The sequence below is a fragment of the Nanorana parkeri genome, unplaced genomic scaffold, assembly GCF_000935625.1.
Source record: "Nanorana parkeri isolate BGI_ZX_2015 unplaced genomic scaffold, ASM93562v1 scaffold101, whole genome shotgun sequence".
Taxonomy (NCBI): domain Eukaryota; kingdom Metazoa; phylum Chordata; class Amphibia; order Anura; family Dicroglossidae; genus Nanorana; species Nanorana parkeri.
The window spans coordinates 1,393,304-1,416,114 of NW_017306369.1; the positions used below are offsets into that span (position 1 = coordinate 1,393,304).

The window sequence follows — 22,811 nt, forward strand, 5'->3', positions numbered from 1 at the left end:
AAGACTGACCAATTTAACTCAATGCACACATTTTTTAAATAGATTTTTTATTGAAATAGATTCTTCCATATAGGATATAAATACACTTTGTGTGCCCAAATGCCTTATGACAATTTAGACATTACTATATAAATGTAGCAGTAACATTATCATTGTGCTGCGGATAGCCTATTCAGAGAGCAAATCCGTGGGAGGGACCCAGCAGGCCCCACCCATTACAGGCTGCCTGCAACAACAAAAAAACACACAAAAAAGGAGCAAATACAAGACCAGTCACCCTGCAGAAGAGAGAGCAGCACAGATTGTTCTACAGGAAGCTCCTGCACAGAGGAAAAGGTTCATGCTAGATTACTGCACAGATCTGGAAGAAATATATAAAGCACACCAAGATCAAAGCAACAATACACATGCCTTTTGTATTTAGACAATAATTGCTCATCCTGGAGTTCAGCATTAAGAACTGTACAGGCACTGCATGATTGTGTCATCTCTGAGCCAGCATCCTTCTTTAGAGAAGAGCACACGCATGCCTTTTCAAGGGAGTACTTTGATCTCTGTAAAAGTGAAAGTCTGGAAGAATTACACTGACATATTACTTAGCATGCTGCTGTTTACATGAAAATATATCAGATGGGAGGTCCACTTTAACACTTTACTGCTGCTGAGTGACTGCTGCAGGGGACTGCTTCCTGGGACAAAGAAAATGCTAGGGATTACAGAGAGGCTGCATGCCATTTCATGGGTCCGAGGAGATGCTAGGGTCATGGGGAAGCTTCACGCTGTTCATGATTTAGAAGAGATGTTGGGGATTGTAGGCTGAATTCTGTTTCCTTTTATAAGTCGGTGGACATGCTAGGGATTCCAGGGAGCATGTACACCCTTTTAAAGGTCAGTGGAGACGCTAGGGATTCCAGGGTGGCTCTATACAGCTGTAATGGCTCATGGACATGCTAGAGTTTCCAGGGAGGCTGTACAGCGCCATTTTAAAGTTCAGTGGATATAATAGGGATTGCAGGGAGGCTGTACATATTTATTATTGTGTAGTGGGGATGCTGGAGCAAGGGTAGGCAACCTCAGAACTCCAACTGTGTTGAAATTATAAATCCCACCATGCCTCTGCAAGTCATGCATGTGGCTGTCAGAGTCCTACAATGCCGAATTGGATTTCCACAACAGATAATGTGTGGAGTATGTCTACCCTTATGCTAGAGATTATAAAGAGGCTGCACACTATTTTCTTGGTTAGTGGAAAGACTGCACTCCATTTTATGGGTCAGAAAAGATGGTAGAGATTACAGGGAGAATAAACACTTTTTTCCCATTTGTCAGAAAAAGTATTGTAGAGAGGCTACATGTGGTTTCCTAGGTCAGTGGAGGATACTTGCAGTGTTGCATGCTGTCCCCTGGATCAGAGAAGATGCTATGGGATTACAGAGAAGCTATATGTTGTTCCCTAGGTCAGTGGAGATGCTAGGGGATTCCAGAGAAGCTGTATGCTTGTTCCCTGGGCCAGAGGAGATGCTAGGGGATTAACGACAGGCTGCATGTTGTTCCCTGGGTCAGAAGAGATGCTTGGGGATTACAGAGAGGCTGCATGTTAGTCCCTGGGTCAGGGGAGATCACAGACATTACATAGAGGCTGCATGTTATTTACAGGGTCAGAGGAGTTGCTAGGTTTACAGAAGAGAGGCTCTCCAATGTGACAAGAAATGTAGACCTGATTCCCAAATGCCAAGTGTTGCATAACCTTGGGTAACTCGTCTGTGAATGTCGGTATGATGCGAGTCCACTTTGCGCCTCTTACTCCTTTATTGAGGGGGCATATTCAAATATGTGCTAAAAAGGATTGTGGCTATAATTAAAATAACCATTAGTAAGCATGTTAAAATAGGATGATCTTTATCTTTTGAGAAAAAAAAAAAATGTTCTTGTTTTCAGTGAAATGTCACATATTTAAATTTGAGGATGCATTTTACTATGGAATGCATGAAACATAAGACACACATGATTTATTACAACTAAAATGTTTTCTGGCTCATGAACAAACAATGTTAAACTAGGCTTTTTATATACTGTATTATGCAGTGCAGTGGACAAGCTGTCACCTTGAGTAGAATGGGTGTCACTGGAAGTGAGGGCATAAAATGGTGTTTGCAGTATTGCTGAAGGACAGAATATAATTGGCCTAAGATTTGCGTTTAGTGAACTTGACATTGTGTATTTTTCATATCTTTGCTGACAGGCACAAAGAGGATAAGGCATAATAGAAAACAAAGGTCCTTTATTTCTACAGTACTATTCCTCCTGGATGCATATAATCGCTTCTTTCATGTAGGTATTATTAAATGTAAGTGAAGTCGTAGTCTTGTTATTTTGTCTATGGAGGTTATCTTATAATAATTGCTTTAAGACTGACAAGTTAAAAAGGAGCTTACATTATGATCACATTTAGAGAAAAGAAAAAAATCTAACTAGAAAAGAAAATATAAATAATATTCTATTTGAATATAATAAAGAGACATACCACAGTAGCGAGTGCTGTTTTGTGTTCCAGCATTGGTTAATACTGTGTCACTTGTCACTTTGGAGACTGTATTAGAAAAGGTATCCCTGCATGCCCTTTTATGACAGTCTTTAAATAGTGATATATTAAATACTGCCATAACACTGTAAATCTGTATTGCTAGATGAAATTACTTAAAAAACTCTGGGCAAAACGTTTATTAACCTTTGCAGTGGGGCTACTCTGCACTGCAAGGGTTAACTGCCCATTTTTGTCTAGGTGCTTAAAGAAAAAAAAAGTTTTACCTCACCTGAACCGCAGAGTTGGCTCCCTGCTTCAGTCTCTGAAGCCAGTCTACACCTACGCTGCAGCATTGGAATGTTCTTTGGCATCCTCACGTCTATACACATTGTTTAGATTGTAAGCCCTCAGGTCAGGGCCCTCCTTCCCATCTTGTCTTGAATTGTGATTGTAATGTCTTCCTTTACAATCAATATTTACAATATTGTAAAGCGCTGCGCAAACTGTTGGCGCTATATAAATCCTGTATAATAATAATAATAATAGAACGTGATGATTTTTGGGACCTTAGACTGCTGCAGAGGAGGGGGAAAGAGGCTGGAAGGACTGGTCTAAGAGCAAGCCGGCTCTGCGGTACAGGTGAGTATAACATTTTCTTTAGCACCTGGACAAAAATGAGTAGTTAACCCTTGCAGTCCGGGGGAAGCCCCAGTGCAAGGGTTAAAAAAAAGTTTTGCCTAGAGTTCTTCTTTACTCTTCATATTGAAGAAGAACTCCAGGAGGAAAACTTTCTGGCAGGTTGATGCCTTGGTTATGCATGTAAGATCTACTTTAGGTTTGCATTGCTGCAGAAGGATCACTAGAACTTTTAATATGTATGAGGTTTGAGCTGCCCTTTTGTTATGTCATTGTTTATGCCTCTTCACATCTACTGCTTTCCCTGTGTAAATTAAATTATGGGTAGGTCATATTTAAATGTTTAGTAAATAGGTATACTTGCATTTAGCCCCCTTACTAAAAAGGCAAAAAAACGTTTTTCTTTTTTTAGATTAAGATAGAATGGTGAGGGTTCACAACCACTGTCAGGATGTCATTCTTGTCTGTGTCCCCGTTTGGTGATCAGGACATTTAAGAATGAAGCTCCCTATGTCACCAGGAATGTGAGGGTAAATCCAAAATATTTAGTTGCCACCAGAACAGGAATAAAGGGGAACAGTGTTTTTGTGCGTTATGATGCACATTTGGGCACAATTAGACCTGGTTCACACAGAACGTTTTGCATCGCCAGGAGTACAGTAATGAAAATCGTTGGGTGTCCCATCAGCTGATCAATTATCATACGAAAGATCATTCGTGGACGATTTCCAAACAAACAAAAAACAAAAATATTGATAGGTGTATGGGCACCTTAAGAGGGGATTTTCCTCACATTGGACAGATATCCTCTTACTTCTTGTTAAATCTGCGGTACTAGAAGTAAAGGGAAATCTCCCTAATGAGGCACAATTTTTTTTTTATTTTTTTTATTTTTTTTAACTATTTATAAAACAATATATTACTTTTTTACATACTTTAAAAATGATCATAGATATTGCTGTTAGAATGCTCTTAATAGATAGTACACTTTAATACTGCCAAACCTTTTCGACAGCTGACCATCACAATAACCTTCCTAATGAGTCATACGCAGGGTTATAATAGCTCAGCGACTTGCGTAGTTATCTCTGCAAGAGTTACATAGGTTTGAAAAACAAGCACAGGGTCAAATATTACCTCCAGAGAAACAGAATTCACTTCGGTAGAAAATAAAACGTGAAGGTGCCCATACATAATCACAAAGCCATCATTTAATACCTGCAAACAGGTTTTGACTAGAGGGTACAGCTGACTACAGTGAAGGACTGCAGGGCACAACCATTAGATGAAAAGCTCATCAGCAGGATTACAAATCTTTGGATGACAGCTCATTACAGCATAAGATAAACATGGAGCCTCACTATATAGTACACACATATTCCCAGATTATACGCTTTACAAGGACATTTATACATACATAAAGAAACAAAAATGCATATACTGTACATGGATCATTTTAACTACTTGAGCAGCAGTCTGTAATATCCTTTTATTACCAGGCCATTTTTTTTTTACTACCGTGTTTCCCCGAAAGTAAGACCTACCCCGAAAATAAGACCTAGCACTAATTTAAATAACACAGCACTGCGCTGTGCTGACTGAAAGATTATCAAGCACCATCTTTAGAACCCCCAGTGCCAACATGTTTCTTAATTTTCACCAAAATTGGATCACCTTGGGGTTTTTCTTTCATTTTGGAGGTTTTTACGTTAAAATAAAAATGCCAAGACAGTAGAAAACCCCCAGAATGAAAGGAAAACCCCAAGGTGATCTAATTTTTTAGAAAAATTAAGAAGCATGCTGGCACTGGGGGGTTAAAAGATGGTGCTTGATAATCTTTCAGTCAGCACAACGCAGTGCAATGCGGTTGTACTGTGTCACAACCTCCTGTGCTGAAAAAAAGTACAACATGCCATACTTTGTTTACAGCACACACTACTGAAATGAGGTGGTGTGAACTGTGCCCATTGAAACAAGGCAAATTGCCTTGTCTGTATATTGGGGATGCACTGGAAAAAGCCATGGCTGGTAAAAATCTCCACTGGTCATTTCATCGATTACATGGTATGGGGCCGCTCAGCCTCCATTAGACTTGTCATGAGGCACATTGATACAGAGAGATAGTGTACCAAGCCGAGTAATGATGCCTCGATACACAGCAATAAGCGGATGGAATGGAGCCCATAGGTCTTTTCTCCAGCAACGTTTTTAAGTGGCGCTGGGAAATAATAGTCCTCCAATCCACTGTTTAAAAGGTAGAAAAGCAGTGAAACTTTAAACTCCTTTAGTGTATTCAGAAAACCTCAGTAAAAACAGGAGGTGATAGGATATATATACCAGGGATGCTTGTAAATACCCAAACAATCAGAAAATATTAATTCCTCTGCACGCCATAGGTTAAAAAACAAAAAGAGGCTAGGGTTGTAGAGCACTAAATACAGTGTATGATAAATCTCAGTATTCTACCATAAAAAAAGGGTTGATAGCATAAAGAAGCCCCAGCACGGAAGAAATAATTGTCTGTTCAAAAAATATTGTTTCTGGGCACATCTAATGTTTGACCAATTTGTGACTGATTTAATGTTCCAGAGCAGAGGGTAATGTGATGTCAACTGCAATTATTAATTCAAACATACAGCAGTGATAAAGAGAACCACAGTTTACAGTGTATCCAAACCCAAAGATAAATATTTAATATATGATGTCATTTGTTTTTTTTTAACCTTTATTTTCAGCAGGGAATCTTCAAATAGCAGACTTCCTGTCCTTGTGTGGCTACACTCACTCCTCCACTGCATCTATGGAGGCAGTCATGGTTGTCAACCAGGCTGCACTTCAAACATGTCTGCCTTTGTTTATCTCCATTAAATGCAGGTTGATTGCTTAGATTAATTTTGCTGTATACATTGATCACAGAGGTGACATTAGGCATGCTGGCTAGATCAACAGGTATTTTCTGTACTTCCTAAAAGGTACCATGGCTAGTCCCACACACTACAATTTCTCTCGTTCAGCCTGTGGGCTGAACAAAAAGAAGTTCCCCACATTTATACTTCAAAGAGTGGATGGAGGAATCTGCACTGACAGCAATTCTATTCACAAAGAATACTAAAAATCATCTAGATAGATAGATAGATAGATAGATAGATGCTCTACCCCTGCACTACTAAGATTACTTTATTCCTGCCCTCAACTTTCAATTAACACCGTTCAGCTATGAAGAAATGTGCTTCTTACATTGAGAGGTCTTGTTCTCCCTCTAAGTCCTGTGGAGCAGACTTGGAGGAGAAACAGCATCTTCAAAAGCAATTCTCCCTGCATGCAGACTGGCGCTTCTGTATACAAAGGAAAAGTTACAGCAGTGCTTCCGACCGAAAACATATTCTGGACTGGAAGCCATCAGCAGGTATATTTCTTATTTCTGGAAGCTTTTGTTTTACAAATGTTAGCTTGGTGAGAGAAATAACCTTATAAAGATAAATAATGATCATGTATTTCACCAATGATTAAATTACATTACTGTGCTTATATGCTAGTGTTAGGTTCATTATATAATAGGTTTATAGAAAGATGTTAGAACAAATTGTTGACCTCAGGTTTTTTGGAATGCCTTGTTGTGGTACATGGACAAAGTTTGACTCTTTGTTTCAGGAGTTTGGATGGTCAGTACCTTGGATAATTCAAGTCTAGGATCTCCATGTGTGATAATTACTCTACTTTCTAATTGTTACTTTACTTTGTAGGGTTACCCATACATGCATGGATTTCTCTCGTTCAGCACATGGGTTGAACAAGAGAAAATCAATACGTTCCAACCACCAGTCATAGCACCAGTATCTACCTAAATACCCAAACAGAGACTGCATCTGATAGGATATGCTTGACAATTTTTGAAGCGACTTTTGTTTAGTTGGGTGATGCCAACAACAGGGCCACCCACAGCTCGAATTTCTCCAAAATGAAAAGGAGTATATGGCCAGCTTAACTCTAAATAAACTTTCAAACCTTCACTGTGAACAGAGGTTATTGATTTATTGATTCAATCCATGAGAACGTTATCCTTTTTTAAAATAGATCACACATGGTCCGCTATTGATTGGGGACAGCATTGAGAAATAGCCTGATATACCATAGAAAAAGATGAAAAATGGCTTATACAAAGTTTTATATAAAAAGTGATATCTGCTGATGCACAATAATTACCTGTTCATAAACTTCTCTGTATGTAATAGGCTGCTTAGTGTCAGTTACTGGACTGTCATGTATAACAGCAATTTGATCTCCTCGACCATTTTCTATGTGACGATCAAGAGCATTGTAACATATGTTGAGTTCTCCTCCAGTAAACCTGAAACAGAATGAAAATCACACAAATGAACAAAGTGTAGTAATATGAAAAGGAGAATTTTAAATGAAAGCCCCTGTTTTCCTTTTATCAATAATTTGCCCAGCACAGACAGGTTTTGCTGCAATACTCAACTGCACTCTGGCTCTATCCCCCACAAAAAGCTAATTCCTTCTCTAAAGGGTGCTTCTCTTCCAGGCTGAATTGATAGCCAGAGTAATTGTACCCACTTCCTGTGAGCCCAGACTGTTATGGGCACACCCCTTGGCGTATGGCAACACTCCAGTACTACAGCACTGAACAGTGCTCCCACGTCATCACATGAACGAAGCACAGCTTAGTGAAGCAGTAAGAAATGTTTATTGCTGTCGGACAACAAGTACTATTGATGTCATTGTACTAGGCAGAATAACACTGGATTTAAGCTATGAATAACTTTTTTAAACTTGGCAAAGGGGGCAGGGGTGATTTACAAAAGTGGGGATGGGCTTCAAAAGAACGTGTCATGGCCTCATTTATTACTATGACTGGTCCATACTCATGGTGGCCCCAGCTGCTTAATGATGCTGAAGCACTTTTGTCTAATACAGTACACATCATTAGGAATGCACTACATTATCATTACAAAATTACCCTTAAGGAACTTAAAGTCATAAGTTTTCCTTAGGCTTAGGAATACACATTTTTTAAATGTTTAACAAAGTGCTCATCATTCATCAGTGACAAAAAAGGGAACACACAATTCTGATTGCAATTCAAATATTAACCAATATACCAATTATGACAAAATGTGTGTTTTGTTAGTGCATTCTTTTTAAAAGGGAAACTATTATAAGTATTCAAAAATAAAATGACCAAGCACTAGGGGGATGATTTATAAAACGTCTGCCCGTTTTAGCACAGCATTCCTACCACTAGATGGAGCCAAAGAGCAAATAAAATGTTTATAAAGTTTTATATATCATCCCCTATAAGTTGTACACCTTTTTATGAATTGATCTTAAATAAATTACAGAAATAAACATTTAGTCCCAGGTGCTTCCATGATGCTGGGTTTTTAAAGCATTCTGGGCTTTCTAACAAAACAGCAGTTGCTCACTTGTGTTTCCCTCATTAATATTTCATAAATAGCCATATGAACTAGGACAGAGATCTGCCCTTTCACTGTTTCATCGGGCTGTGTGTTCTGAAGTAAATGCAAACAATTGAACAGCAGAAAGAATTGTACAGATTAGTGCTCCTAGCTGAACAGGATCAATATAAAAAGTCATATACAGTAATACAAACCTACCCGACTAAACAGAAAAAATATTTTAAAACATTTCCTAAATGTGGCCAATTAAACTCGTATAACAGAAAAATGGCAAGTAGTATTTGCTATAGATAAAAAAATATCCGTCTTTAACAAATATCACCCTCTGTTGAGATGAAAAAAAAGGAAGTATGTTAGCTTGCAGGAAAAAAAAATAGGAATGAGTATTGATTATTCATTTGTTATGAATATATTAAACACCACGAGAGAATCATCAGGCAGAAGATAAAAGTAAAACGTTAACATAGCATGCCCTATATCCTTCAGATTTAACTGCTTATGTATTGAAGAAACAGTTTTTCCTCTTGATGAAAGGGTTTGGTAAGGCAAATACTTCCCGAAAGCCCCAGGTCCCCATGCACAGATATTTTAGCTGATAATAATGACTCCAATTAGAGATTGGAAGAGAAGAATTCAGTTAGTGTAATGAACTGGAAGACAAATTAAATTTTTTTAGTAGATTTCAAACATAATAATTTACTTTATGAACATTATTCTGACTTTTGATGTCCCCAAACAAAATCACCACCCAAGAACCAATATAAGCTTACTTACCAATACAATTGTACCAAGTATGTAAACCCACAACATCAAATCTTTCAATTTAGCTGCATTAGTTTTGGTTTTAATTTTTTTCATTAATTTTTGCCTGGTGATCCAGCCAGTAGCACACTTTATGTAAGGGATCTCTACTTTATGTTATAGGCGCAATTGAGCCAGCTGCAGTCTGTGCTTGTTAAAGTCCCTATTCACACCTAGGCGTTTTGAAGCTGAAAGCGAAGCGTGACAAATCTCTCAACACAAGAAATCCCATTTATTTCAATGGCCCCTGTTCCCACCTGAGCATTTTGTCGCAAGCTGTAAAAACGCTGAATGCTGGAAAAAGTACATTACAGCTCCTTTGGTCCCATAGATGTTAATGGAAACCCCTGGAAAGGCAGGTCACAAGTGTTTTGCACATTGCATGTGTTTGTTCATTGACCACAATGTCTTTCACACGAAAAAATGTGCGAGACGCGCAAAAACACCCGCTAATAAGCGCAATAACACCTATGCCTAGGTATAAACAGAGGAAATCCCTTCAAAGTTAGGGGAATCCCTGTAGGCCAACAGAGTCACCAGAACTAGTGTTTCCAATGGAATATTTCACATCTCTCTTTTCTGATGACAGCCCAAAATTTGGGATTTTCTTTCATTTTCACTTTCTGTGATAACAGTCACCAGGAACATTAGAGAGAGTGACTTTTCTACATGCTATGGTGCACCATAAAGACCAATGATGCTGTGCAAAAAAAAATAAATAAATCCATACCAGACCCTTATCCTAGATAGGGGCCTGGTGTAAATTTAAAGGGGGACCTGATGGAAAAAAGTGTGGTGTCCCTAAACCCTATGAATGTGATATGGATTTTAATGAGTTAGCCCATGCATAAAACAAAAATACATATCAGACCCATATCTGTGCCTGGCTGGCCAGGAAAGGGAAGGGAGTGTGCCCCTCCCTCCCCTTCCCCCGAACTGTACAAAGGCACAGGCTGTCAAATTTTGTAGCCCAGCCACGTGTATGAGTAAGGTGTAAATTAGGGATGTCCCGATACCGATGCTAGTACCGGTATCGGGGCCGATACAAGGCATTTTTCAGGAGTACTTGTACTCCTGAAAAGGCCCCGATGCCTAGATCAGATACCGGCCGTTTACATTTTTTTAACTAGCTTCGGCCATTGACCCTTATAGCCCCTCCCCCGGAATACCTCTCCACCAAACGGGGCTCCCTCTTCCCTCTGATCTCGCCGGAAGTGAGACAGCATGGCGGGGGTAAGTGTTGTGCGGACAGTCTCTTCTCCATGCTGGTGCTGACTGCAGAGCTCTGCGTCCCTTTCACAGACCACTGTAGCCAGCACCAGAAGGCAGAAGAGACGGCAGCTGTGAAATCCCCCGCTGCCCCCCTCCCCCTGTGTCTTAGCTGCTGCTGCTCCTCCGTGTCCCGTCCTTTTCAACTTTATGAATCAGTTTCCTTTTGGTGATATATGTCAGTGTGAGATGCCCGTGCTCCTTGCTGCACAGCAGTTTTCACTCTCATTGTACGAAGAGAATGTCCATTCAGTGTGCTCACGGGGGAGAGAAGCTGTAAATCTTTCCTTCACACAGAACGGACATTCTCTTCTTTCATTGAGAGGGAAAACTTCTGTGTACGTCTGGTGAGAGCATTATTAAACACATAAGGAGCATGGACATCTTACACTGAGATATACCACAAAAAGCAAACAGTTTCCTCAAGTGAAAAAGGAGTTTCCTCAAGTGAAAAAGGAATGGACACTTGTAACAATCCCCCCCCCCCCCACCATTGCCTGCTGTCAATCAGCACAGAGGACCTGATTGAGAACTTTGTCTTCAGTTCCCTCCTTTGCTGATTGACAGCAGGCGGGTACAATAGCCTGCCTGCTATTGCCTATTGCAATTTAAAATATCCAATAGCAGGCTGGCTATTGCTCCCAGCCACTGCCTGCTGTATTTACATTCAGTGAATCCAGTGAAGTAGAAAGGTGACACTAGAGGTCTAAAAGACCCCTAATGTCACCTTAAAGAGAACCTGTCACCTCCAATGCATGCAGCACTGGTGAGAAACTGCCCTAAAATCATTAGTCTGTATTGTTTTAGAAAAAATGTCACATGTCCCTTTAAGAAAAAGTATCGGTAATTGGTATCGGCAAGTACATGAGGGACAGTACTTGGTCTTGAAAAAGTGGTATCGGGACATCCCTAGTGTAAATAGTACTGATTTTTACTCATTTACAGAAAAAAAAGAAGTATATAAAACACCAAAACCCAAGAAAAAAAACCACAAACAAAAACACAAAGTAAATCTATCATTTATCACATCTTCCAGTGCTGTAGGTCCACATCAATCATGATGAACCACACACGCTAGCCACCAATGAATTTTCAGATATGGTCATGAGACACACACTTATACAAATGAATTTTCAGATATGGTCATGAGACACACACTTATACAGTGTGTGTGTGCATATATATATATATATACACACACACTATATATATATATGCACACACACACTGTATAAGTGTGTGTCTCATGACCATATCATGACCAGTAGATATATATATATTACACACACACACACACAACTTAGAGGTTTGGGTGCTATAAAATGCATCATTTTTATAGCTAGATATACCGGTAGTTTGTACCCATCACCTTAACACAGTATCACCTTTTAGATTTAATGGAAAATGTAGAGATTATATTGTATATGTGTGTACTAAAAGAAAGTAGTATTTGTTACTGAACAATGAATTAGTAGCAAAAAAAATACTCTCAAGATAAAATGAAATTCTTTGTAATTCTCAGCGTGTTCTATATTTCAGACTCTACAAAGGTCTGTAGTCAAAGCATCATTTTTTTACAAATGATTCATTAGACAGGCATGTGTTCATAGACCTAGAATACAGGATCTGTGATCTACTTTCCACAGACTTCTGGCCTCTAGTGAGTCAATAGAGCCGTCGAGGAAATTAATATGAAAAAGGCAGTAACTTTTTCTACATAGTGCAAGAATCCTTTCAAAACTAGGTCTTCAACTTTATAAAAACAATTGTTGAAAAGACTCTGCTGTATCACATAAAAAGTAGATAATAACCTGAAGGCAAAACTTTTTGGGGGGGTTTTGGATATAGTGGAGAGGGATTAGAACATGTGCCAGGTTTTCATTGACATCTGTGTCCCCGTTAGGGAGATTCACCCTCTCTTTTGATTGCTTAAAGTGAAAGAAACTGGGAAATCTTCCAATGGGTACACTAGCTCTGGTGACCCTGCTGACCACCATGGATTTCCATCATTTTGGAGGATTTTCTCTTACTTCCTGTTGTGGCTGTTAGACAGGATGTGAAGGGATATCTCCCCAATGGGACATATATAGCAAAAAGCAGAGAGGGGTTATAACTAGTGATGGGCCGAACACCACTATGTTCAGTTTGAATTCGAACTTTAGAACATGGATAAAGTTTGGATTCGAACTCTAACTCAATGCAAGTCCTGGCACATTTCTCAGGACAAGGTTTTCTTTATTGCTGGTCCAAAAGCATTTGCTGGAAGATGCCAAGCACCTTATCTACAATACAGCAAATAGGTGCCTAGCTGTCCCAAACCCACTATGCACATTTTGTATTAGGACAAATGTCAACTTCAGAAGACTTTCAGACAAGTGCTTAACTTAATGATACAGTATATGCCTTTTCAATAGAATATACAAAAACTGCTAACTTCTCACTGATTGTTTCAGAACGGTAGGAAGTATATTAGGGAATCTGTCTAAGGCCAATGCCGACTTGTTCTCAAAAGAAGCTACTGACAGATATGAAGAGCAGGTAGCTAGAGTTGAATATGCCTGCATATTTCCCCCTGCTCTGTCCATAAACAAGGCAGTTCTGATCAGGAAAAGGAGCTTTCCCAGTTCCAGCCACCCCCATACAATCCTATTGGCCCATCAATATGATGTGCAGCCTCGCCGGTGAACAGTAATGTGTAGCAAGTATGCAGACAAACTCCAAAACTGCAAGGAAGTGCAGAAACTTTGCCGTATCAAAGTGTCCCAGCATTAAATAGATATTCAAGGTCAAAAACTAAAATTAAATATGTATTTCTATATTGAATTTCCAAAGGTGCTCTCCTACTCCTAATAACCATATCCATCCAGAAGTTTGTAAACTTATGTATTGAAGATGCCCATAGGATGGACTTCCTCAAGGCATGGACACATTTTCACTCCGCACTGTGAATATGCATTCCTCGTGTCACCACTCTAACTAGGTCTGTTGTCTGAACTTCCCATGATGTAACATCATGGAAGCAATGCATGATGGGATACGTAGTCTTGAGAAATTGAGATTGCATTTCTTTCCCTGCTGCCTGATGTGATGCAAAGTACACTGGGAATCCAGGAAGTTGTTGAAAAGTAATAAGCAGACAGAAGGCAGCACTCACTACATAAAAGGATTTTTAAAGTTAGCTTTGATTACATTATGATCAACGTCTATTATGTATTCTGATTACAATGCTGATGTTATAACAGGATAGTGTATTCTGGGACTTTAGAGCTCTTTTAATGCAGAACAGCAGCTTTGTAAGGTGCTAAAAAGGTCATCCTTACCCATATTTTACTTCTAAAAGTTGCCTATAAACCAGTAGATATTTTTTTCATTTAGTATGTGGGCTGAATGAAAATAAGCTAAACAGATTCCTCCATCTACATTAAACATTGTGAATGGACAAATCTCCCGCTGTGGATACTGTATACTCACAGCGGTGAGTGTGCAGCTGTGAGAATACACGAACAGTGACTGCAGCTAATTCGCTGCAGTCATTTTGAGACCAAAAAATGTTCCTGCTTTTATTCTCAGATCAGAGGATATTGGAAAGGAGGCTGCCAACAGGGCCACCCTCCGAGTGAATTTTGTCTAACCAGCTTTGATGCCAGAGCAGAACAAGTATGCAGTCAGTAAAATCAAATCTTCTCAACACATACTTGTCCTGGGTAGAGACCATGCAGTTGAAGTGTATCTGGGGCACTCATGGTTTTCACAAAGGCTAGACTTCAAACAAGTCTGCCTTTGTTCATTTTTGTTACATGGGGGTGGGCGGGGGGCTGGGGAGATTAGTAGTTTACAAAAGAAAGAGAACATTGTTTTTCCTTTCAGTTCAGCTCACAGGAAGTGACAAGGACAATGCATTTCTGGTAACATCAACAGGTATTTTCTGTCCTTACTAGGGATGTCCCGATACCGATACTAGTATCTGTACTGGGGCTGATACAGGGAATTTTCTCAATACGGGGAATTTTCTCAATACATAGCACCGGTACCGGGGGCTTAATTTTTTTTAGAAAGCTTTGGCCTGCCTTGAGGTCCAGCATTTGCTGGGGATCTCAGGGTAGCCTGCTGGGTACCTCACAGAGCTGCTTCCGCCTAAGTACCACCCACCTGCACACAGAGCGAGCTCGTTGTTCACAAACACAGCGCAGAAACCCCACAGACACATTGGTACTGATTTGTCCCCACAGAGACAGCACCACATGCGACTCAGCAAATGCAGCGCCCCATTGGTGACAGCAGTCCTTCTGGAGCCCGCCCCCCAGCACTTCTCCTGAATGATCCTGGTAGAGTAGCAGCACTTCTGCAGTCCACACCCGCCTGCATTACCCTCCTGAGAGAAGGTATACTTATATTATGTACCGTGTCTGCCTATTCTATTGTTGGTGTATGGCACAGTCACAGTTTATTCAGATTATAAATGCAGCAATAGAGAATGGCAACCAGCTATAGAGGACTACAAATCTCAGCAATCCATGATTGCTGGTTACCATTTTCCATTGCTGAATAATCATGGATTGCTGAGATTTGTGGTCTTCTATAGTCGATTGCCATTCTCCATTGCTGTATAATCATGGATTATTGGGACTTGTAGTCCTCTAATGCTGGTTGCCAGTCTCCATTGCTTAACAATCATGGATTGCTGAGGTTTGTGGTCCTCTATAGCCGGTTGCCATTGTCCATTGCTGTATAATCATGGATTAATGGGATCTGTAGCCCTCTAATGCTGGTTGCCATTCTCCATTGCTGTATAATCATGGATTGATGGGATCCTTAGTCCTCTTTTGCTGCTTGCCATTCTCCATTGGGGAATAACCATGGATTGAATTACAGTTCTTCATAATTAGGAAACTGCCATAAAATCATCAGTCTGTATTGTTTTAGAAAAAATGTCACGTCACTTTAAGAAAAAATATCGGTAATTGGTATTGGCAAGTACCTGAGGGAAAGTACTTGTACTTGGTCTTGAAAAAAATGCATCAAGGTCCCTAAGTACTTACTAAAAACATTCTTAACCTGAAAAATAAAACCTAATGCAGTTGCCACAGCTAAAGAATGGTAAGCTGCAGTATATTACATTGTGTTCTTGGATTGATTTATCCTTCAAGCAAGGAGGATAAAAGCCCCAAACATTTCACCTCTAACACCAATGCTGTGCTGCCAGTTTCCATATTTCTATCCAGCAGGCAAATTCAGATTTCTTTCAGTCTGCTCTACAGCACTATGATCTTTTCTTTCCTTATAGCTTTGTTTTCAAGGAAACCTTTTGGGGGGGGCTGCCATTGCTGACCTCCTATGAATCCTAAGAAAACGCATACTGTTAATAGGCCACAATAGACAATATTTTTGCCTTTAACATTTTATACTTTTGCTAAAACACATGAACATTAAGGTCAAGGGTGTAATGTTCTATCTATGGAATATGTTGTAGAGATAGAGAGTCACACAATCAGATGTTTTCAATGCTTACAGCTTGAATTTGCTCCTGGCACAGGATGAGGGGAGTATACAGAAATGACATGCAATAATAATGTCTGAGAAGCAACTTTCAGGACCATTGCAGCTCGACTTAGGCAAAAGGTTAACTGTAGGGGAATTTTCAACACTATCTTAGGGTTTGCATGCTAAAGGTCAAGGCAGGAGGAGGGTTAAGTGTTACGGACGCTTAGATGAGCTGCAGGAATTACAAATGCTCTGGAGCATCTCCCTGAAGGTTATAGAATTATTTGCTTTAAAAACCATACTTCCAAATTAAGAAAATACATTCCACAACTAAATCCTCATCTCTTGATTTTAAAAGGAAAAAAAGCAGTCCATTCCAGCAAAAATCAGCAGCAGACATTGTTCAGAAAATATAGTTTTAGATCAAAGAAGGTTTAAAAAAGGTAAAGTCCACTCTTTGGGGAAAAAAAATAATAAATGCACTCTTCGTCATGTGTGCATGACGAAGAGTGTCGTGACGAAAAGTGTGCATTTTTATTTTCTGCATTGGATCCAGTAAAGCTCTACAACCGTGGATGGTAAGTGCAATGCTGTGGCTCGTGCAGACTTTCCCAAACATCCCCGTCCCTGAACTTGGCAAGGACATTCAGCAGCAAGGATGGGAGGAAGAAAAAAAAATGGACTACAAGTGCGGTGATGTCACCAAACTTGTATTGTATTGAGAACTACACAGCTGTGAGTGCAAAGCCATGCATAGCCACACAGCCATAGCAGCCTGCAGGGTGAAAGAAAAACTACAATTCAGTTTAATGCGGGGCTGGCGGGGCTGTGGTGTGACCATGTTTCATTTTACACCTTGAATATGGCTAAGGTCCACTTACCCCCTAAAATGCTTTCCAAATGCATGTGGGGTTTCACTTTTATACACTTCCTCCTTATGGTTTATCATGGTGTTTAATAACACAACAAGGAATGGAAAAACCATTCTAACCAGTCATTTTGTAGCACACAAAACAAAAGCAAACAAGTTGCTTTGAATAGCTGCACTTTTGCTTTACACCAGTTATATATCTACATGCATAATAATGAGGTTTTATGAAAAGGTCTCACTTTCTTAACGGAATTTTCCTGCACGTATCTATCTATCTTATCTAACCTTTTCATATTGGGTTGGTATAGGTTTATCCCAGCCACATTCTTTCTTTCAGCCTTTAACATGTTATCATATTGCCTAATACCGTGGTTCTCAACTGGTGGGTCATGACCCAAAAGTGGGTCGCGACCCCATGTTCATGTTCATGGGTTCCTTACATGCCTTCCACTTTTCTAAGTGAGAGGCTCCTCAGCATCCCCCTAGCGCAGCACTGTCAGATCTCTCGCCAAGCAGCCATTCAAAATATGCTGCCATGTGCCGAATGTCAGCTTGAGTTGGGATGAAATGGGGCTATGGCTGTAAGTGAGCTCCATCCATACGTGCATTGCTTACAGCTCCCTCACATGTCCTATAAAAGGTGCCTGGACCGAAATGACATCACATTCTGGCTCCTGGCACCTCTACAGGGCGCGCAAGGGAGCTGTACAAACAATGCACATATGCATGGAGCTCTGTCACAGCACAGCAGTCCACACTGGACCCCAGGCTGAGGATCCACTTCAGTTCTCGTAAGGTAGGTAAACTGGATGGACCTGAAAATTCAAGGACTGTGTGTGTGAAAACGTATGCGAGTGTGTGTGTCTTGTGTCTGTGGTTGTGTATGTATGTCAGTGTTTTTCAAGGCGCGTTCACACATATACAATGCATTAATCACATAGTTCCGTGCGAATACCACACTGTACCATGCAATCGCACCTGCCGTGCATTCTGGTGTGGGAAGCCACAGCTTGTATGCCCACACCGGAACGCACTGTACCCTAATTCCGTGCATTCCATTGCAGTGTGACTTGGGTCACGACTTAATGATCAAGGACAAAATGTGGGTCCTGAGGTTACACAGGTTGAGAACCACTGGCCTAATAGCTATTGCATATAAACTTACATTGCAAAGATACCAAACCAAAGTCAGTGTTCTGTCTCAAATGTCCCTTTACGCAAAAGAAACACCTCCTGTCCCAGTCTTTATGGACAGTATGGAAACTTGCTGAACGGACAAGATCCACAGGCAGTGCAAACTCACCAAGAAAACTCTGACGTGGAATCAGATCAGATATAGAATAGGAACATAGTTTATTCCGATCTGGTTCAGCACAAAAGATGTTTTGTCTGCACCAGACATTGACCAGAAAGGGGTGCTGCAACTTCAACTATTGGCTTGCTATGGAAAAAAAATTAATCCTGACACAAATTGCAAAATATTTTTTTCTGGAGCATTTACTCTGCAAGAGAACTTAAACAATTGTACTTTTAGTACCCCAGCTCACCCACCTTGGTGTAGCCTACATAACAATATACTCCACCTCTGCCCCAATCTGAAGAACTTCACTGTGTGGCTCTGCCAATCACCACAAAGCATTTGCTTGAAAATTGTCATGGCCAAGCCCTGCACCTATGTGGGTTACACTGAGGAAAGGAAAGAGGGACATGTAAAAGGACATAACTGTAAAAGGACAAAACTGTGTCCAAGACCAGTTTGCCCCAGGTGGAGCACATTTATAAAAATAGTAGTAAAATAGAAAAAATACAAAAGTGGCATTGAGTTGCGGCCCAGTCAGGTCTTACCTTTTATTAGCTGGGATAATAAAAAAGGAATACAATAAGTCACACAAGAGGTAGTCCACATTTATGAAGAACATTGCTGTTGTTGAAGATAGATTTAGCATTTTCTTCTGTCCTGCAGATGTTTCACATCATGTCTTCACTGACTCCCGGTCTCTCTGGTTGTGGCTGGCAAGCTGCAAGTCCAAATACTGTATGTGCGTCAAGTATTTTCTAGGACCTAAATAACATCCATGGCTGAAGCTAGGAGGGGGCTGTGGGGGGCATGTGCCCCGGGTGTTGCTTTACCAAAGATCAAGTGATTATATTTTCTTTATTTTTGTTCCTAGACCAAAACAAGCAGTTAACCCATGCACTGCAGGGGTAGCCCCACTGCAAGGGTTAACTGTTTACATTTCTGGTGTTCCTCTTTAACATAAAAAAAGAAGAAAAGAAAAAAAGGAGGTAAAATCCTAAACCTCTATCATTACATGTAATGGCCACATAAAGGTTTTCAAAAAAACAATTATCTTTGTGTTAGTGGACCTTTAACCCCTTTCATACACCTAAAAGAAGCAGACAATCAGCATGCAAATAAAACGTTTAGATCATGGAAAGAGAATGTCCGACTGTGAACATGACCAGTTTGTAATTTACATAGTCAAAATTGGCACATAGCTATGATGATAACAAGCGAATATTGAAAAGGGCAGTATTGCTTCAATAATTAGCCACGGCACTGGTACCTCTATTATGCCCTATAGCCATCATTTCCTTTGCTCCAATAGTAACATCATCAAGTAATATAAGTAAATGGATAACCACAAATGACCAGGGACAGGGAACTATGGATTTAGTGAACTTTCTGGCTGTAAAGCAATCAGTTTCTTCATCTGTCAACATATAATAATCATACAGGATACCAGGTCACAAACACCTGCTCAAGTACAGATTACATAATACTAATGACATTCTTTTACACAGTGTTACAGAGGTTAGTTACATAGAGTTCAAGCTATGGAAATTTAACAGCATTTACACAGATATATCCCAACAGGTGGACACAGCAAACAAGCTTTTTTGGTTTAAAGCATTACCATTAATGAAATGCTACAGGGGGGAAAAAATGCTAAAATCAAAAGTTTAAAAAAGAAGAACAACCATTGTGAAGTAATTGTCCATACCATCTTCTAACACCTTTGCAATAATAGAAAACACAAAGCAGATGAAATGAACAGTGCAAATGAACGAAAACAGGTAGACAGCAAGGGAAGTCATACAGATAAAGTGTATGTCATGGCAAAATAAAAAACAAATAAAATTAAAAAAACATATGCAGCATTTTTATTAAGGTCTGGATAGAGTCGGGAAAGGGTTAGAACTTATTTACGCCTGTGTATGCCCACTGCCATTTTTAAGTGGAGTTTGGTTTCAAAAATGGTAGAAACAAAGCATTGACTTATATGCACTCTGAAAAGACCACTTCCGTATTTTTTTCATGCAGGCATTATTCTACTGTGTCCAGGATACCCTCAACCTACAATTCCCATCCACACGGCTGGTAACATATGCAGTTTTGGGAACAGCAATTGCTAAACCATATGCCATACAGACAAAGTATAATCTCATCAACTGTAAGGTCCTGTGTTTCAGAAAGAGCATAAAAGTAAAACTTTTTTGGCCTTAATTTCCAGCTGTTATGTTTCTTGCCTGGAGTAACCAAATTACAAAACAATTAGGTTTTCTTCGCCAACACCCCTATCCCCCTGATGCTGCTAAGGTTAAATAATTATACGGCCAATGAAATACAAGTCTGGGGCAACAAGTCATTGGTTCTAATTTAAATCAGAACTGACTGGCTGCCTTACATAGAACCAGCGATCTGGCATAATCTCTGGGACTGTTCAATGAATCCAGATCAAATTATTATACATTGCCCAGAAATGCATTTTTGCCAAAACACTTACAGTCATAATGCCTCTAAACAGCTGGCTCCAACTCTCTCAGCTCCCATGCACTTCCTGCCCAGTACAAAATCACAAGGGATAGAGCCGTTTCCAGCAACTGTTCATCTACTAGCTTGAAAAAGGGAGAAGAAAGAAGGGAGGCAGGAGCAGGGGAGCACATTACCTTGTTGTGCCTGTGTATTTAAGACACACACAGCTTATTAGCACACACAAGGGTCAAAAACGACTAAAAACAAGATATCAGGGCCAGTGCTCAAAGGACCAGCTGACTCTACAGGAAACTAAAACTTTTAAACACCAAAGGCCAGCATCCATTGTAAGCGACTTCATAGGCATGTGAAATATCTTTAAAACATTTTCACTTCAATAGCATTTTAATATTTCAGTAATTGTATGTTTTCTTTTAGGTAGCCAGCTGCGACAAGGGTGGAGGAAGACATTTTAATTCAAGAATTCCGGTCCAATTTAGGATACAAGTTAACAACTAGTTCTATTTCTTGCTTTGAATTACTTTTTAATCTTTTGTATATAAATACAACAGGGGCTAAATGCACTTAAAGTGACATTAAAGTAAAAAAAAAAAAAATCCCTCCCCCCCATGTTAATGTTAGCACTTACCTTAAATTATGTCTCTGAATCCGATCTTCCTCTTCTTTCCTGATTTTTTCATATGTCCCTCCAGCGGTGCGGCGGCTCTCCAATCCAGCGCTGACTCCTCTCTGCTTGCAGGCACTTCCGGTCCACCGGTGTCTGCAGGCGGGTGCACGCATCCACAGACTTACCTTGTGTCTCTGCTCGTCTCCCGGCCGAGAATCCGAACTGCGCATGCGCCCGCCCCAAGATGCTTTGCGGCCGCACAAGCAGTTTCAGATTCTCGGCGCGGGAGTGCGCATCGATAAAGAGGTACGTTTAAACCGCTATCAAAGCAGGTTTTTTTTTTTTTTACTTTTTGCCTAGATCTACTGCTTGCTATCAGTAGATATAGGCACAACATGGAGGCTTTAGAACCCCTTTAAAAGTCAAACACAGAAAACAGATTTTTGTATAAATTTGAGATGTGTTTTAGACGCATTCACATTTACTTGTACAGCAGAAGGAAAGCATATTAAAGCAATACATCATAAAAGGCAATAATAAGGGTACACTGCTAACTGCTCCATAAGATCAAATTGTAAACAGCATTCTGTATCCTTTAGAAATGCTTCAGGAACTTATGTAAGAAGCAAAACACAATATACAGTAAATACTATCCCTTCTCTCCTGCTGATTAACCCATTAGAAACTTTCTGTAGTATATTCCGACTTTGAGGAGCTCCAATAAGGTCAGGTAAATTGCCAAAGTACACATACAAAATCACATTGCTACCAGTGGTTGAATTTGTGCCAACCTTTATGAGGACTAGTTACTGGTAGAACATTAAGCAATCTGCAGTACAAATAAATTTAGTGATGTTTTAAAAGTCTAAAATACCATATTGAATTGATGTAATTTATAAAAATGTTTTTATGCACATGTGTGGATAAAATAAAGAATAGCAGAATAAAATCCAGTGATCACATACACCATGTTTGGCCTCCTTCCGCTAAGTTAAGCCTCTAACAAAATATCCAGTATTTATTTAGCAAATTCAGGTAAAAGGTTACATGTGCATGCATTTAGAAACCATGTTTATCTGCTTTTCACCTACTTTGTACAACTTTCCATTTTTCAAAAGCATTCAAAAAACAATTCACACCCCTGCGAGGTCACTGATTAAAGAAAGGAAAGCAACCCGGAACACACATGCTGCTTACCAGGAGAAAAAAAAAATCAACAAAATTCCATAATATAGGTAAGAGAAAAATTAAATAATAAGGAATTACATTGTCATTATAACCCGTTCTTTTCTCAATTGACCCACAGGAAAGCATCATAGTGCAAAGAAAGCAACACAAAATGCCTTGGGAAGGTAAGGGAAAAGAAAGGGGGGGGGGGGGAAAAGGGTTGTAAAATGGTTCCCCCC

At 39.8% G+C, this 22,811-nt stretch overlaps 1 protein-coding gene across 1 annotated transcript in view; it reads right to left on the reverse strand.

Annotated features, from left to right (window-relative positions):
- Positions 1–22,811, reverse strand: part of ACSS3 (acyl-CoA synthetase short-chain family member 3) — a 100,779-nt gene that overhangs the window by 57,633 nt on the left and 20,335 nt on the right. Inside the window, exon 3 of the mRNA XM_018552914.1 lies at positions 7,364–7,508. Within this exon, the coding sequence (XP_018408416.1) occupies positions 7,364–7,508 (145 nt within the window). The remainder of the gene's footprint in view (positions 1–7,363; positions 7,509–22,811) is intronic.